The sequence below is a fragment of the Rhineura floridana genome, chromosome 9 (genome assembly GCF_030035675.1).
Source record: "Rhineura floridana isolate rRhiFlo1 chromosome 9, rRhiFlo1.hap2, whole genome shotgun sequence".
Lineage (NCBI taxonomy): Eukaryota > Metazoa > Chordata > Lepidosauria > Squamata > Rhineuridae > Rhineura > Rhineura floridana.
The window spans coordinates 68,125,818-68,141,546 of record NC_084488.1 but is presented as its reverse complement, the minus strand read 5'-3'; the positions used below and the strand labels follow the sequence as shown (position 1 = coordinate 68,141,546).

At 38.1% G+C, this 15,729-nt stretch overlaps 1 protein-coding gene across 2 annotated transcripts in view; it reads left to right on the top strand.

Moving 5' to 3' along the window:
* USP38 (ubiquitin specific peptidase 38) overlaps positions 1–12,143 on the top strand; it is a 28,986-nt gene extending 16,843 nt beyond the window's left edge. For both annotated transcript variants that reach the window (XM_061584843.1, XM_061584842.1), the window contains exons 2-10: positions 80–209; positions 2,051–2,180; positions 2,359–2,460; positions 4,216–4,374; positions 5,245–5,438; positions 6,569–6,662; positions 7,385–7,491; positions 8,183–9,536; positions 11,890–12,143. In XM_061584843.1, the coding sequence (XP_061440827.1) occupies positions 133–209; positions 2,051–2,180; positions 2,359–2,460; positions 4,216–4,374; positions 5,245–5,438; positions 6,569–6,662; positions 7,385–7,491; positions 8,183–9,536; positions 11,890–12,051 (2,379 nt within the window). In that variant the 5' untranslated portion in view covers positions 80–132 and the 3' untranslated portion in view covers positions 12,052–12,143. The remainder of the gene's footprint in view (positions 1–79; positions 210–2,050; positions 2,181–2,358; positions 2,461–4,215; positions 4,375–5,244; positions 5,439–6,568; positions 6,663–7,384; positions 7,492–8,182; positions 9,537–11,889) is intronic.
* The last annotated feature ends 3,586 nt before the right edge of the window (positions 12,144–15,729 follow it).

Here is a 15,729-nt window from a genome sequence, read left to right as displayed (position 1 = left end):
TAAGTTTTTTAAATCTTAATTGGAAAAGGAGAAAAAGCAAAGCATAAGTATGCCTTTCTTGCTTGTTTAACTTTTGTAGATTTTGAGCCCTCGGTTGCCTTGGCAAGTCTTGTGCAGCATATCCCATTACAGATGATTACAGTGCTCATTGGAAGCCTTACCACAGATCCAAATGTAAAAGACGCAAGTATGACGCAAGCTTTGTGCAGGTATAGTCTTTGTGTTAGGAAAGGACGTGGCAAGATAGTGGCTTTGTCACCCATATTAAAAACATTTTAACAGATTGACCATAGGAGTCTTTCATGGATAGATTAAATCTGCATAAATTGCTACATGAATAAAACAATGTTCTAAAGAGAAAAATGATGCATGCACTGTTGTGACAAACACTGTCTTAGAAGAGGCAATCCTTCCTTTGTGATAGAAGAGGAAGAACATCTCTTCTAAGTTTCAGCATGCCACCCATGTTTTTGTAAGTATTTGTACTAAAAATAAACATGTATTGTATTTGTGTTGTTTTGTAATTGTCTGATTAATCATGGATACAGATTAATCAGCTAAATAGTGCAACCCTAAAAATAGTCATGCCATTAACACATCTTGCAACCAAATGAAATTTTCTTTAAAAATTGGAAACTGTTACTCAAGAAAATAGGTAGTGATGCAGAATAATGACAGACATAGAGGAAGGTATTAAGGTAACCTGATAACACATCTTTCATTCAAGTCAACTAAACTGTGATAAACAGATCTATTTGGACTGAACTTGTCTACTGACCTGTCATATTTCTATTTGGGCAGTCTCTGTGTGACTCTGAATACTCTGGTATAGTAGTAAGTAGCTATAAAAGAATGTTGGGGTTTTTAGGCGATTGCACTTTCTGCCAGGGAATTTTGAACCTGACTTGTAAAACTTAAAATTTTGTCATACTAGTTGCATATTGTTTCTTTTCAACAGCACAATCTTGTTTTTCTTGCTTAGTCAGTAGTAAGCTTTTGTGAAACAGTAGTAATCACTGGCCTCTGGGTAAAAGTTGCTGGATAAAATAAGTGAATTTGCTGCTTTCTAGAACATAGGGGTCACACTTCAACAGAAGGGAGTCACCATTTCCCCATTTAAAGCAGTGGAGTGGGGTGAAATCTGCAATCCTGTGTTCATTTATTTGGGAGTAAGTTCTATTGAATTTCAAATAAAGATATTCGGAAAGTATTTCCTTCCAAATAAATGTATATGATCACACTAGTAACTCACAACTGATGTGTTGCATCATGGCATTTAAACATGATTGACTAATTAGTTGTGCTTAGTGACCTAAAGCCAGCACAAGAGTATATTTCAGTGAGCTTAAGCAAACTTAATTCTTTGTTGGATTTAAGCTAGCATCCTTACAAGTTTATCAAAATAAAACAATTCTATAAATATAGCTGGACATTTAGAGGACAAAACTAGCAGTATGTAAATCTGTTTTGAGTTGTAAAATGGGATATTTCGGGCTTGTGGTGGTGCTGAGTATAATCTCAATAGCTTTTAAAGAAACGTACTATCATTCAACGTTTTCTGCCATTTCCACCCTTTCTGCTGCTGCCCCCTGCACCACGTTCAGTTCCATTTCGGAATGTCTCCTGATCCTCTGGACTGGATTTTCAGAGGGCTGTACTGGAGAGTAGAAAGCTGAAAAATCCCATTGTGTGAACAAAATTCAACTTGCATGTCTCTGGATCGTTCTTTATAGAAAATACTCTCTGGAAAACTGTTAGTGAAATTTTAAACGCCAGGTTATGTTTGTTAATATCTGGAAAATACTCGGATAATAGTCATCTAACATTTAAGAATCTGCAAATGTGATCAACTGAATTGCAAATATTTAGCATGTGATGCTCTGAGAAACGTCGTTTCCCAAGGTTAGAGTATTATGCAGTGCCATAACTCTCAATGTGATCTTCATGTGATGATCATAACGTGTAAACCAACACCAGCTATGGGGCAATTAAATAATTTGAATATATATTTTGTGGTTGAAATACTAATAAACACCCATCACTTTTTCAGAATGATTGAATGGCTCTCTTGGCCATTGGCTCAGCATGTGGAGACCTGGGTGATAGCTCTTCTGAAAGGACTGGCTGCAGTCCAGAAGTTTACTATCCTTATTGATGTTACTTTGCTTAAGATTGAAATGGTAGGTATGATCACTTAATGGTAGGTTTTTTATTATTAGACTGCAAGTGACATGCTTTTTTGTAGAATCTTTTTTGCTTATTCCAGAGTTATGTAAATATTGTGTAATACAGAATGAAAATTAATTTCTAAGACTTCACTACAGAATATCTCAGATAATGTATGTTTGCTTTTTGAAGGTTTTTAATCGACTTTGGTTTCCTCTTGTGAGACCTGGTGCTTTGGCTGTCCTTTCTCACATGTTGCTTAGTTTTCAACATTCTCCAGAGGCTTTTCACTTGGTAAGTTTCCATTGTCTGAGCTTGAAAACTACTGCTTACAAAAAACATACAAATATCAGTGATGAGACATTTCATAGTTTTCTCTGTAAAACCTAGACTGTAGTCTTGTGTTCATACTGGAGGATGAACATCTTGAGGCTGGATTTAAACCAGTTGTAATAACCATGTTTCATATCTGTACTGCAGATAATAAGGGTTACCCCGCTGGTTAAATCATGTATAGTTACTTCAGTTTTATCCTGCTCTGTCCTGTAGGTGTGTTGTGCAAAATGAGTTTTAAAATAAATATAACTACATAAGGATTGTGAGAACTTTTTATATGCTTACCTGTAAATATGTGTGTGGCAAAGACAGTTTTATAGAGGTGCCAGCATACAAGATGTCCCAGCATTCCTGTCAGTTCATGACGTTCAGTCATGTGTTTAATACTTTCCTTTTAAGAGCTTTGATTGCCTCCTGCGTTCTGTACACAATGCTGGCAGTTGCAGCCTGGTGTGAAAAAATAGTACAGCTTAAAATAGGGGTGACTAAAGTTCTTTTGCTTGAGGGCCAAATTCACGGCCAACCCTCTGGGGGCTGCATGGCAGTGTGGCCACTCCATAATTTTGCATATGCATGTGCATACACACAGGGGTGGAGCCCCTGTGCCTCAGCTGAGAAGGAAGGTTATTTGCCCATCAAATTATTGATCTGATGGCCAGGTATGATATAGTTACAGTCCAGGTAGAGGACATCAGGGTGCTGGACTCTACCCATCCAGGTTCTGTGTATTATATATATATATATTGCCACTGACAAAATCCGTGAGGCCTTAGAGGGGCCAGAAAAAATTACTGGAGGTGGTGGAGTGCAGATCTGGCTCCTGAACTCAAGGTTAGCCATTCCTGACTTCCTGTAGTGTTTTGAAGGGACATACTTAAAGAAAGATGTTTGTAGAATTCTCTTGGGTATCAGAGATGCAGTCTGTTTAAAACGCTGAATACATGGATTCTCTTGAATTTTCTCAGTCATACTGTTTTGGTCGTGAATTACTTTAACCTTTTTAACTTGTGGACAAGGTTGAGGTGAGTTGCACTAGACAAAACTGCAAACTAATCCCAAGAAAAGGTATTTGAGTGCAGAACAGGTTGTGTCTTACCAGAGTGACATTAAAAATTAAAGGCTAGTAAATGTTCCAACCACAATATTTTGAACAGCCTTCCCCCTCTAGCTGTTTTGGACTGCAACTTCCATCAGGCAGCACTGTGCTAGCTGGGACAGATGGGTGTTGTAGTTTAAAACAGCTGGAGGGCAGCCAGCTACAGAAGATTGATTTAGAAGAACAATACACTTACTTTCATATTATTATTATTATTATTCAATTTATTAGTCGCCCATCTGGCTGGTTGACCAGCCACTCTGGGCGACGTACAAGATAAAAACAGTACATTAAGCATTAAAATTTAAAACATAACAATAAAAGCCTAATCCATCCTAAATACAATGTTACTGGCTTTTATGATTTTATATAACTTTATGAAATTGTGGGTTTTCTGTTTTTCTATGTTAATGTCTGCTCCTAACTGTAAAACAGTTACCAGTTATTCGTTATGTTCAAGTAGATATGTATAACACAGTTCACTTATCTTGTTGTAATGGTATCACCAGATAATACTATCATACTTTTACTGAGAGATGTGGCTTTCATAATGTATTGCATGGCAAAATTTGTGTTGATCTCAGGCAAATGCTTTGTTCTGTTTTTCTTAACATTAGATTGTTCCTCATGTAGACAAGTTGGTAAAATCTTTCAAAATCAATGGCCTTTCCTCCAGTGCAACATTCTTGGGACAGCTGAGTGAGCTAATTCACTGTATGATGTATCATTACTCTGGATTCCCAGAACTCTATGAACCTATTTTGGAAGCTATCAAGGTAATGCAGATACTTAAATATTACAGGTTCAAAACATGAAGCTGTGTGTGGGCCATTTTGGGATTGGAGGGCAGGGTGGAAATCTCATTGTAAAACTAGAAAAATCCCTGGCCAATATGGTGTGAAATAACTATGTCATTAGCACTGATCTGCTTCATCCAGAAAAATAATGAATGTGGTAATGTGCATCTTTATCAGAGTATTTTCATAGAGCTATTGAAGATTATCAATGACTATTGAAGACAAAAGTTACCTTATATTAACTCTTTCATATTAGAAACAGTTGTTTGAATTGGCCAAATGATTTCTTGACCAATAATGTTGTTTTTAATGCACTTCTGTAGTGTGTGAGGAAGAATATACAGAATGATGCAGTTGTCATGGGATATGGGACAATTTATTCCATAAAGGAGGAAAACAAACACATACACAATAGTGTGTTTGGCTTTGATTCTTGGCTCTTTTGGTTGGGGTGTCATATGGGAAAACATGTATGCTGTGTTGAACAGAGGCTGTTGAGTGTTGCTGCTACAGTTTACAACTTGAGAGATACTCTTTGTGGCAGAGAAATAGCAGGGACATAGATCAAAAGTGATCTACAAGCCCAGGATCTGGTAATATCTTTAGAGTTAGAGGAATTTTTCTTGGCCATGCATACACAGTGAACCTTTGATGACTGGTCAAACAATTGTACTGTCTCAAAGACAACTGCATAATACCTTTTCTACATTACCAAGAGTAAAGAGCCTGAGGTGGGAGGACAATAGCAGGAATGCAAACTGTTAAATTCTTACTTTATAGATAGTGTTACAGGTACATAAAGATGTTGCTGTTGGTTGCTCACTGTTGAATTCTCCCTTTTCCTCATAGGACCTTCCCAAACCCAGTGAAGATAAAATTAAATTGATACTGAATCAGAGTGCCTGGACGTCTCAGTCCAGTTCTTTGCAATCTTGTTTGTCTAGATTTTCTGGAAAATCTGAAACTGGAAAGACTGGTCTGATTAACTTAGGAAATACATGTTATATGAACAGTGTGATTCAAGCATTGTTCATGGCTACAGAGTAAGTTAAAACTTCCTCTTGCGAATAATCCAAGTATGTATTTGTGCCAAAGTCATCTTTCTTTAATCCATGGAGTACATTATTATGGTTTCAGTGTTGCTGGTGAGCAGTGAGGTAACATGTCAGACTTGTTCAACTTGCCTAAATTCAATTCTCTATAACAAACAACATTTGGATCAGATACAGAACTGACAATATGTCCCACATGTTGTCATATACTGGCTTTAATATTGATAAAAATGTTAGCATTTATATAATTGTCAGGTAGCAATAAGATGGTTACTGTATTCCCTAACAGATGTTAAGTGTAACTCAAATTGTTGTTGTGTTTTTTTTAATAAGATTTATTAGTTGCTTGATACCTGACTTGCACAATGTTAAAACAAAAATAAAACACTATAAAAACATAACAATAAACAACAAAGCAATAACACCCCCACACAGCCACAGGAAGTTTTGACAGCATATTAAAACCAAACATCGTCTCGATCTGTCATATGTGTGGGAGAAAAGGTATGTCTTTACCTGGCACCGAAAAGATGACAGTGAAGGCGCCAGGTGGACTTCACTGGGGAGCATATTCCACAGATGGGGAGCCCCAACTGAAAAAACCATCTCCCTTGTCACCACCCTCCGCACTTCCCTCAGAGGGGGGATCTGGAGAAGGGCCTCAGAGGAAGATCTAAGGGTCTGGGTGGCGGTTTTCTTTATAATGGGAAATACCAGCTTTGCTTTTGGCAGTCATCTTCTATAAATTTTAATTTAAAAAAGCGCTTTCTCCAGCGTGAATGAATTAAAACTGTGCTTCAGATGTGTGGCTTGTATTTAATTTTGGTGTAAATGCAAGCAGTAATTGTAAAAATAATGGGTGGTATCTGACTAAATCATACTTGGAGTAGATCCATTGCAATCAATTGACTTAAGGTTGTCATGATCTCAGTGAGACTTCTAGAATGTGATTAATCCTGTATATCACCCATAGTGTGCTGGAGCATTCAAACTGTTCTACATTACAAAAAGCAAACACTGACTAAAAGGCATTGATGTCAGGTAATGTTCTGATGGCACAGAACAAATTTGTGTATGTGATGGTATATGAAAATGTTGTCATCTCTTCTCCTTTTTTGCAGTTTCAGGAGGCACGTATTATCTTTAAATCTAAATGGGTGCAATTCACTAATGAGAAAGTTGCAACATCTCTTTGCATTTTTGGCTCACACTCAGGTGCGTGTCTCTTAATCTTCTGAATATTATAGCCATAATATCCAGAACTTGCATGTATCTAAACATTGCAGAATGTACTTAATCTATATAAAATATGAATCTATTTTTGTCTGTTTAATGAATCTGGGGGGCATATTTTCAGCTTTTCTAAGCCAAGAGAAAATGTTGGCAATGTGAAATTTTACAAGTAGGAATTGAAATGTGTACTTGCAAAAGCCAATGCAGAATAATTAAAAGCTGGTCAACATAGTTGAGATTTTCAGAGCAGCAATCTTGAATTATACACAAGCAGTGGCCAAGTTCATATGTTTGTCCACAGCTGCTTAAGTCTTGCTTTATTAAGTCGGAGATAAGTATCCAGTGTAGCATGTTTAAGTTTACGCAAGGAACAAAATCAGTTTGGAAAAAGGAATTAGGTGGTTTATGCTTTTGCTATACTTACATTGCTTTTCAGTTTGGTGTTTCTAGCTTTAACTAGGCTATTGGTTTCCTTGTGCATTTTGAAAAACCTTGTTCAAATTCTAGATTAACATTTTGATATAAGAGAAAAAGAGTTAATCTGCTAGTACATTAGACCTATGTTTTTTTATATGAGATTTATTCTGTAATACTTGGATACTCTTGCAATCTATTGACAGTCCCAGTTCAGAAATGAGGGAATGCTTCATAGAGTGGTGTCAGTATTTTGAATTTCATTTAATTTTGTTTGCTTTCTGATACAGAGAGAAGCATATGCTCCTCGGATTTTCTTTGAAGCTTCTAGGCCACCCTGGTTCACTCCTCGATCCCAGCAGGACTGCTCTGAATATCTTAGGTTCCTGCTAGATAGGTATGATATTTTGGAATTTATCTGTAGTGGTGTTTTTTGTATTGTTGACTGAAGAGCAATACCCAGAGATCCCATCACCAAATTGTTTTGTGACAGAGTTTTATCTAGAATTGAAAGCTTTAGCAGTATTCTAAGGATTCAAGGTGAACATTTATAGTTGAGAACTGCTACTTGAAAAAACATCTCTAGGGTTCTATTTGGTCTCTTGTATTTGTGTTTGCAAAGCTAAAATGACTGATCTCTCTTCTTGCCTCCAACTTGCATGCCTGCTCTTGATGATAACATCTGGGGTCTTACCCCTAATTTTCAGTAAAGCTTTGCCTTGGTTTATGTTCACCATTTCTGTCTTTCCTAGAGAACACTTGAATTTCTGCAGGGAATTTTCTTTGTATGGAGAGAACCTCTGTAGTGTCCTAAATCACTCTAGTTTTTTTCCATAGTCAGGTCCCATTATTGACTGAATTAGGCATCAGACATACACCACAAGATTGGTTCTAGCAGAGTTATAGGATATAGGGGGCGGGCACTCAAATCTTTCATTCATTCTAGTCTTGTTCTCTTTTATAAATGGGGGGGGGTACATTTTCCTGTACACATACATATACGCGCACATACTGAAACAGCAATACATCAATCAGCAAAAATAATTTGGTAGGGAAATAAATCATTTCATTGGATTTCTCCTCCTTAGGTTGCATGAGGAAGAGATGACCTTAAAAGCACTGTCTTTATCAAAGCTTCCAGAAGATATGAATGGAGAATCCCTAGTCCAGGAGGTGTCCAGCAAAACGCAGCTGATTACCAAACAATCTTGCACAGCAAAAGAGGAGAGAACCTTGATAGAGAAAATGTTTCGAGGGAAACTGCAAACAAGCATATGTTGTTTAAACTGCAAAAGTACTTCTTATAAAGAAGAAGCCTTCACAGATCTCTCACTGGCTTTCTGTCCTCCTGTATTCTTAGAAAATGTTGACCCACCAGCTACAGAAAATTTGTCTGAAAGAAAAGATGACTGCATGGAACAAGTCAGTACTAGAGCATTCAGTCCTGTGGCAGAAACAGTAGCTGGTGGTCTAGCTATTGGTGATTGCTGTGAAATGGTCACAAATGACGGGACATTGAAAGACCTCCCCATCAATTCAAACTGTGAAAACACTACAGATCCTCCTCTGTGCAATGCTGAAAACAGAAGTGGTTTGCAAAAACATGTTGGTGAAGCTACTCCCTCAGTTACTGACTTGCTGAATTATTTTCTGGCACCTGAGGTTCTTAAAGGGGATAACAAATATTATTGTGAAAAATGTGGCTCTCTACAGAATGCAGAAAAAACTATGCAAATTGTGGAGGACCCAGAATACCTCATTCTCACTCTCTTGAGATTTTCATATGACCCTAAATGTCATATTAGACGCAAAATCTTAGGCAATGTGTCCTTGCCACTTATTCTGGAGTTACCTGTCAAAAGAACTGTGTCATCCTTAAGTCCGGTATCAGGTGTGTGGTCTATGGGCGTTGAGTTTTCTGATACTGGTGAGAATCTAGCTAAAAAACTCAAGCCTTCTGGTGCTGAAGAAGTGTGTTGCCCGCAATTAGTCCCTTATGTTTTAAGTTCTGTAGTTGTGCACTCTGGCATATCTTCTGAAAGTGGGCATTATTATTCTTATGCACGAAATGTTGCCAGTTCAGGGCCTTCATTAGGATCTTGTGATCAGTCCCAAAGTCTGACTTTAGCTTATCCACAAAGCAATTTGATGGCTGGAGAAGCTCCTGTTACAGCTGTTGAAAAGGAACTGGATGAAAATGAGGTATCAAAGGAATGGTTTTTATTTAATGATAGCCGAGTGACATTTACCTCATTTCAGTCAGTCCAGAAAATTACAAGCAGATTCCCCAAGGACACTGCTTATGTGCTGGTTTACAAAAAACAGAACAGTACTAGTACTCTCTGCACTAAATCAGCCAGTGGGCTCTGGGTCAATGGAGATCCTCCTCTGCAGAAAGATCTTATGGATGCCATTACAAAAGACAATAAGCTATATTTGCAGGTAAGGTGCAGGAATGTGAAGGAAGACACTTGTATGAATGCTATGAATGTTGATCAGCTGAGTTAGATTGCCATCCTATACCCTCTTACATTGTACAGGCAGGCCCTGCTTATACAGCAGGTTCTGTTCCGGACCCCCGCCATAAAGTGGAACCCTATTGAGTATAATGGGGCGCGTTGCGCGGAAATGCCACAAGATCGGCTTTAAAATGGGGAATGAAAGCCGCCGCATTAGCGGAACGCCAGGAAGTGAAGCTCCGGGAAGCGGGGCCGTACTGTAGTAAGCACCATTAAACTCAGTGGGACTTACTTCTGAATAGACATGTATATGTTTGCACTATAAAAGCTTAATTCAGGCATCTAGCCATAGTTGAGAATCCAAGATTGTAGCTTGCAAACAAGTAAAATGGGCATTACATGGTTTAAAGCTCCATGGTGCAGCACCTCTGAAGGTGAAAGCGATGGCCATAGCTCTGATTTTTCAATTTGGATGTTGCTGCACACAGTGATTTGCTAACCCACTTCAAATAATTGCTGGTTTTTAGTTTGTAAATGATGATAAGCTGGTTTGTCAATTTCAGGCATCTCACCAAATGTAGTTAAGGTTCCTTAGCCATGGTTGAGTGTGAAGTCTGAATTGAGCCTTTACTTTGTAGACCTTCAGTTGTTGCTATATTTTCTACAAGAATGCTATGTGATTTAATGGGAATATTTTGAAAACACTTATCACTGATGATAAGTGGTACAGATCACTGAAGTTGTATTACCAGGTGAAGAATTGGGGAAAACTTATTTCACTCAAAATTCATGGAAGATGAAAACATAGACTGACAATCAGTTCATCAGTTTTCTACTTCTTAAGCAATGAGGTACTGAGCAGCTTCCAAACATCCTCTTTGTGAAACGCATTAATCTTACTTAGTGGAGAAAAGTTAGAATATCTGACAGTTAACCTTACCATATGCCCATCTTAATATTGCAGTTTAACCTTGCAGTTGCAATACAAAAATAAAGCTAGTTGAATGTTTTCTAAATAAAGTACCAAGGAAAGGAAAATATATATATGTGTTTCACTGAAAGATTTTGCAGTACACCCTTGACAAGTTACAGCTGTGATCTTTGTTATAATTTTCTGCGGCATGTACAGCAGGGCTGGTGAACTTGTGGCCTTCCAGATATTGCTGGACTACATTGGCCATGCTGATTGGAGTTGGAGTCCAACAACATCTGGAGAGCCACATATTCCCCTCTCTGATGGTCAGCATTAAATAATTTTTGATCTGTAGACGCAAATTAGTTGACTTGTTTAATTTTGTAACTGCAAAATTATTCAGTTGATTTGCATAAACATGTCATTCAAAAAGCCATTTTGTATAAGCAATATACAATTGTAATTGGGAGATTTCCCAACTTTTGAGGCTATTTGAGGGGAATTTCTTACATTTTAAAAACTTTTTCATAACAGATTGGCTGCCATTTTGTGGTTTCTTTTTCACCTTCTTAAAAACTTTTGGGATAAATGCTAGGTCTGATATTAGTATGCCCTTAGTGTTTTAACAGGATTTGTTAAACATGGCAGTAAGAGCAAGTTTATACTAAGGAGATGGCTTCAGCCACCTCTGATTTTATGGCCACACCTAAAGTGCACTTCAGTACAGGCAGATATGAACTCAGCTGATCAAAAAACACTCAGGCAAACAAATTCCACTCAAATAGCTTCAAAACTCAACATTGGTCAAGTAAGATTGCTATAGGACTATACAGAATTCCTGCAGTACGTGAGCTTTATGCACTGAATAATCCTTAGTAGCTTAATAAACAGAGCTATTGCCAAAATATAAATGTCTTAGCCTCGGACTTGTGGCTTTCATCACCAGTAGAGATGTGATGGCCTGGGGTGTGTTTTTCTGGTTCCCCCCCCAAAATGGAGGAAACCCCCCCCCCATTTTTCTAGGCCTTCATATCTCTAATCACCAGGCAGACCAGTTACCTGTATCTCTTAAGGTGGTTCTGCAGCCTTCAGGATCTTGCTGGGATTGTTAGAATTCTAGCTTTTAGTTCATTTAAAAGTTTCTAGTCTTCATGTTTGTGGGGTGAAGTTTGAATGTGTGATTGAAATAACTTTGGCTTTCCTCAAATCACTCATCTCTGCTGTGTAGTGTAAATAGATACTTCTGTTCATTCCACTTGTTTCTGCTTTTTGAGTTCTGCTTTTTCATATCTCAAGCGTTCTGCAGCACTGTTGGCTATACAAAATTAGCACAGCTGTGCCAGATGTACATTTTCCCCAAACCCCATTCTTCTGAAACTAGCTTAAATTTTCATAACTAGGTTTCTTTGTCTTTCTGTTTCAGGAGCAAGAGCTTAGTGCTCGGACACAGGCCCTGCAAGCGGCTGCAGCTTCGTGCTCCTTTCGGCCAAATGGATTTGATGACAATGACCCCCCAGGAAGCTGTGGGCCAACTGGTGGAGGTGGTGGAGGAGGATTTAGTACTATTGGCAGACTAGTGTTTTGAAGAAAAAAGCATCAAATGCATTGGTTTCCAAACAGCTCCCACTACTGCTTAGGACTGTTATCACTGAACTATGTATTAAATAATGTACCAAGCTTTTTTCAAGATGTGATCTTTGTTCTAAAGAGAACTTTTTTTATTTGAAATAAATACGTGCATCATGGAGAAATCTACCTCTTAAATTCAGCTGTTTTTATGAAAAGATATTCTTGGCCAAAAGAGGAGTTAGAAGATTTTTATGACACTAGATGAACTAGTAAAAGCACTTGCAATACATAATCCACATCCCTTGAGGAAAGAATACTTACACTTTGAAAAAAAGATGGTTACTCAACCCCAGCCGTGTTTGTGAGGTGGTTAATTTTTCCATAAATCTGTAAATCCTCAAAGGCACTAGAAATGGTAACCTAAAAATAAGTGAAAATGTGTTAACAATGTAATCCAGGATAAGAAATATTCAAGCTCAATATATTTGCATTACAGGTACATATATAAAGAAGTCACTTTAATGTGCTTGTTAAATCACTTTTCTATAAATGTGCATGGTCTTGTAGGAAAAGAGTTTTTAAGTTAAAAAAAAAGCCAAGTTTGTAGTATTTCTAATTGCTTTGAGGATTTTAAAATTATTTCAGGGAGTACATCTGTGTTTTGAAGGAAGAGACTTTGTACATGCCTTGTTGTACTATAACAAAGTGCAAAACTTTTTGAGGCTGCGGAAAAGTGTAGAACATGAGATGTTAATTACTTGTTTAATATGAAAATACATTTTTGGAGAATGTTAGCTTCTCCAGAAGTAAAATCTGATGGTTCTAAAACTACATTTGTTGCTCATGATATTCACTTTCAAACTGGACTCCTAATGTTTTATTCTGTGAATGGTAATGTCACTGCTTTTGTGGAATACAAAAAAGTACTGGTAGAAAAAAATTCCGGGAGAAGAAACATTTTGGGCAACTGACATTTCCATGCCTTTGAACTTTGCATATTTGGTGTGCAGCAAGAGACCTCTATTTTTCCTTCTTTTTCTAAAAGTCAACCTAAACAATCTAATGTTTGGGTAAGACGACCACCTCCTGCTAGATTTCCCTTATGTATCCAGTCTTACTCCATCAGAACTATCAGCATGGAGTACTCTGTGCAAATTGAATGTGAATGAGTGTACAGGTTTTGTGGGTAGTTCAGAAGAATTGTTTTGAGCACCTTGATAACAGTATTTTTAAAGATAAGTTAAATATGCAATAGTTGGAATTATTCTAACCATGCTTCAATGCACAGGATTTGGATTTGAGTAAATATTTTATGAACAATGCAGATACAAAATACTGTTTTTAATACTGTATTGTTAACTACCTAGGGAATATTTATTGATGGGTAGTCATATTTAGTAAAAATTAAAAGAGAAAAGGGAGGTGTTGAAGGATTGCACTTGCTGCATTAAGATTGTTGTCTTGAAAATAAGTTTTTTAATGAACTTCTGTGCTTCTGCTATCATGAGCATATTTATGGGAATGTTACATATGGAACAGAGAAATGCCAGTTCAGTGCCACCTCCCTGTTTTTAAAAGTTGGGAAATTTTTCAGTGATTGCAGCAAAACAAGCATGTTCAGCTGGCTACTGGCTTGTGATTTAGGCTATTATTTGCTTTAATGTTAAAAATTGATGATCAGAGGCTTGGATCCTAAGATACGTGAACTTAAAGACGTTCATAGAAGGAATGTTTTCTGTTCCCTTACCCTCCTGTAGCCACTGTACCCCACAAATTCTTTCTGGAGGGCTGGGGTGAATGGTTCCTGAATAATGTGGTAGGGCTGCTGGAGGAGGGGGGGATGTCCCAAAATGGAGCATATCTCAGGATCAAGCCAACTAAATGAAGTTTACAGAATGGTTTTTTCCTATCCCTTTTCCTGCCCCCCTCTTATTCTTCAGCAGCAATCTGTGTTCTAGCCCACACCGTTCAGAAGGGCCCCTCTTTCCCCTAGAAAGACTTTTGGGGAGGGGTACAGTAGTTACAGGAGGGAAGAGGAAACTTCTCACCCATGAGCTTAACATCCTAGGATCCATGTCAAAATCCTGTTTTATGTAGAAGAGTATTAGTGGATTAAGTAAAAGCACTACTTTAGTCAAGAAATGTAAGCAAGAGAGAGAAGAGTACTGGGTAGGGTAGACTAGATAAGAGTGAGAAACCAGTCTCTTGTGGTTAGCCATCTGAAAAATAGATATACAGCCTGTAGGCTTAGGAGCGTTGGTCCTTCACAAGTCAGCATTTGTGACTGTGTATTCACTGTAGTGGGAAAGAAATCAATTAGAATGCAAGAGTGCTGCTGGATCAGAACAAAGACCTATCAAGTATCCTGTTTCCCACAATGGCTAATGGGATGTCCTTGGGAACCCCATACGTGGGACCTGAGGGCAATAGCTCCCCCTTGCTGCTGTTCACCAGGGTCAAGTTAGATAATATATTTTGGTAATACATCAAATATGTTCAACTACTTTTTAAAACCTGATGTTTAATTAAAAAGCTAAAAATGTAGATGAATTCTTTTAAGTCCAAACTAAGTGAAGATTAATTTCTACCATAGGTGGCTAATCATGAAATCTATGCAGATTTGACTTCTGTTTTTAACCTTTTGGCAGATGCTATGGTCGGTATTGCTATGGACAGTATTGGCATCATGAAAGAGGTCTGAATGTACTTCACTTGGAGTCCTGTCCTCTGCTGGCAGTTATATGTGCTTTCCATGGCAAGAAATCTTTATATCCTGGAAGTACAAAAACACCACTGGAAAAGGAATAGTGTCTTTAGAAGTTTCTTCCATCTCTAAGCTACCATCACCTTAAAAGAGGGGTCACAAAACTAACTCCAGGTACCAGAAAATAACATGCAGTAGTCTCCAATTAAAATTGTGCTGAGCCAGCATCAATATTATTTTACAGGAGCTGTTGTATGAATACAGGCTGGACTTTTATTTAAAAGGACAGCACTTTTAAGCATGCCATTTATTGCAGTCTGGTTCTGCTAGAGCCTTAAATGAATGTAGCAACTGTTTCCTGAGCTGCAAGTGTTTAGCCTCATGATTACTTCTTTTCACCCTAACCTGCACAATGGGACTATTTGTACAGGCACTCCCCTTGGTGTTTCTCCTGCTGTCAGTTTCTCCCACCTCTGCTCTCACCTTCACCCATCTGAATCCTGGACCACATTCACGTCAGACATTCATTCCACTTTAAACAGTCCTGGCTTCCCCCAAAGTGTCCTGGGAACTGTAGTTTGTGAAGGGTGCTAAGAGTTATTAGGAGACTCCTATCCTCCCTCACAGAGCTACAATTCTGAGTTCTGTGGGAAGAGAAAATGACAAACCACTCTCGTAAATTGTATTTCTGTGAGGGGGAAAGGGTCTCTCAGCACCTTCCACAAACTATACTTCCCATGATTCTTGGGGGGAAAGCCATGACTGTTTAAAATGGAATAATAGCGGAATAAATGTATGCTGTGAATGTGACCCTGTTTTCTCTCCTGCAACCCGCTTAGGCTGTAGTTAAGAGACTGGGATCCACCAGCCAAAGGCCAATGTCCAAAACTATAACTTGTCCCCCTGATTCTACAAAGTGTACATCTACTCCCCCTATGCGTTTGTCCCACATTTTCCAGTATCAATCCCCAGAATACAGAAGGAGAGAAT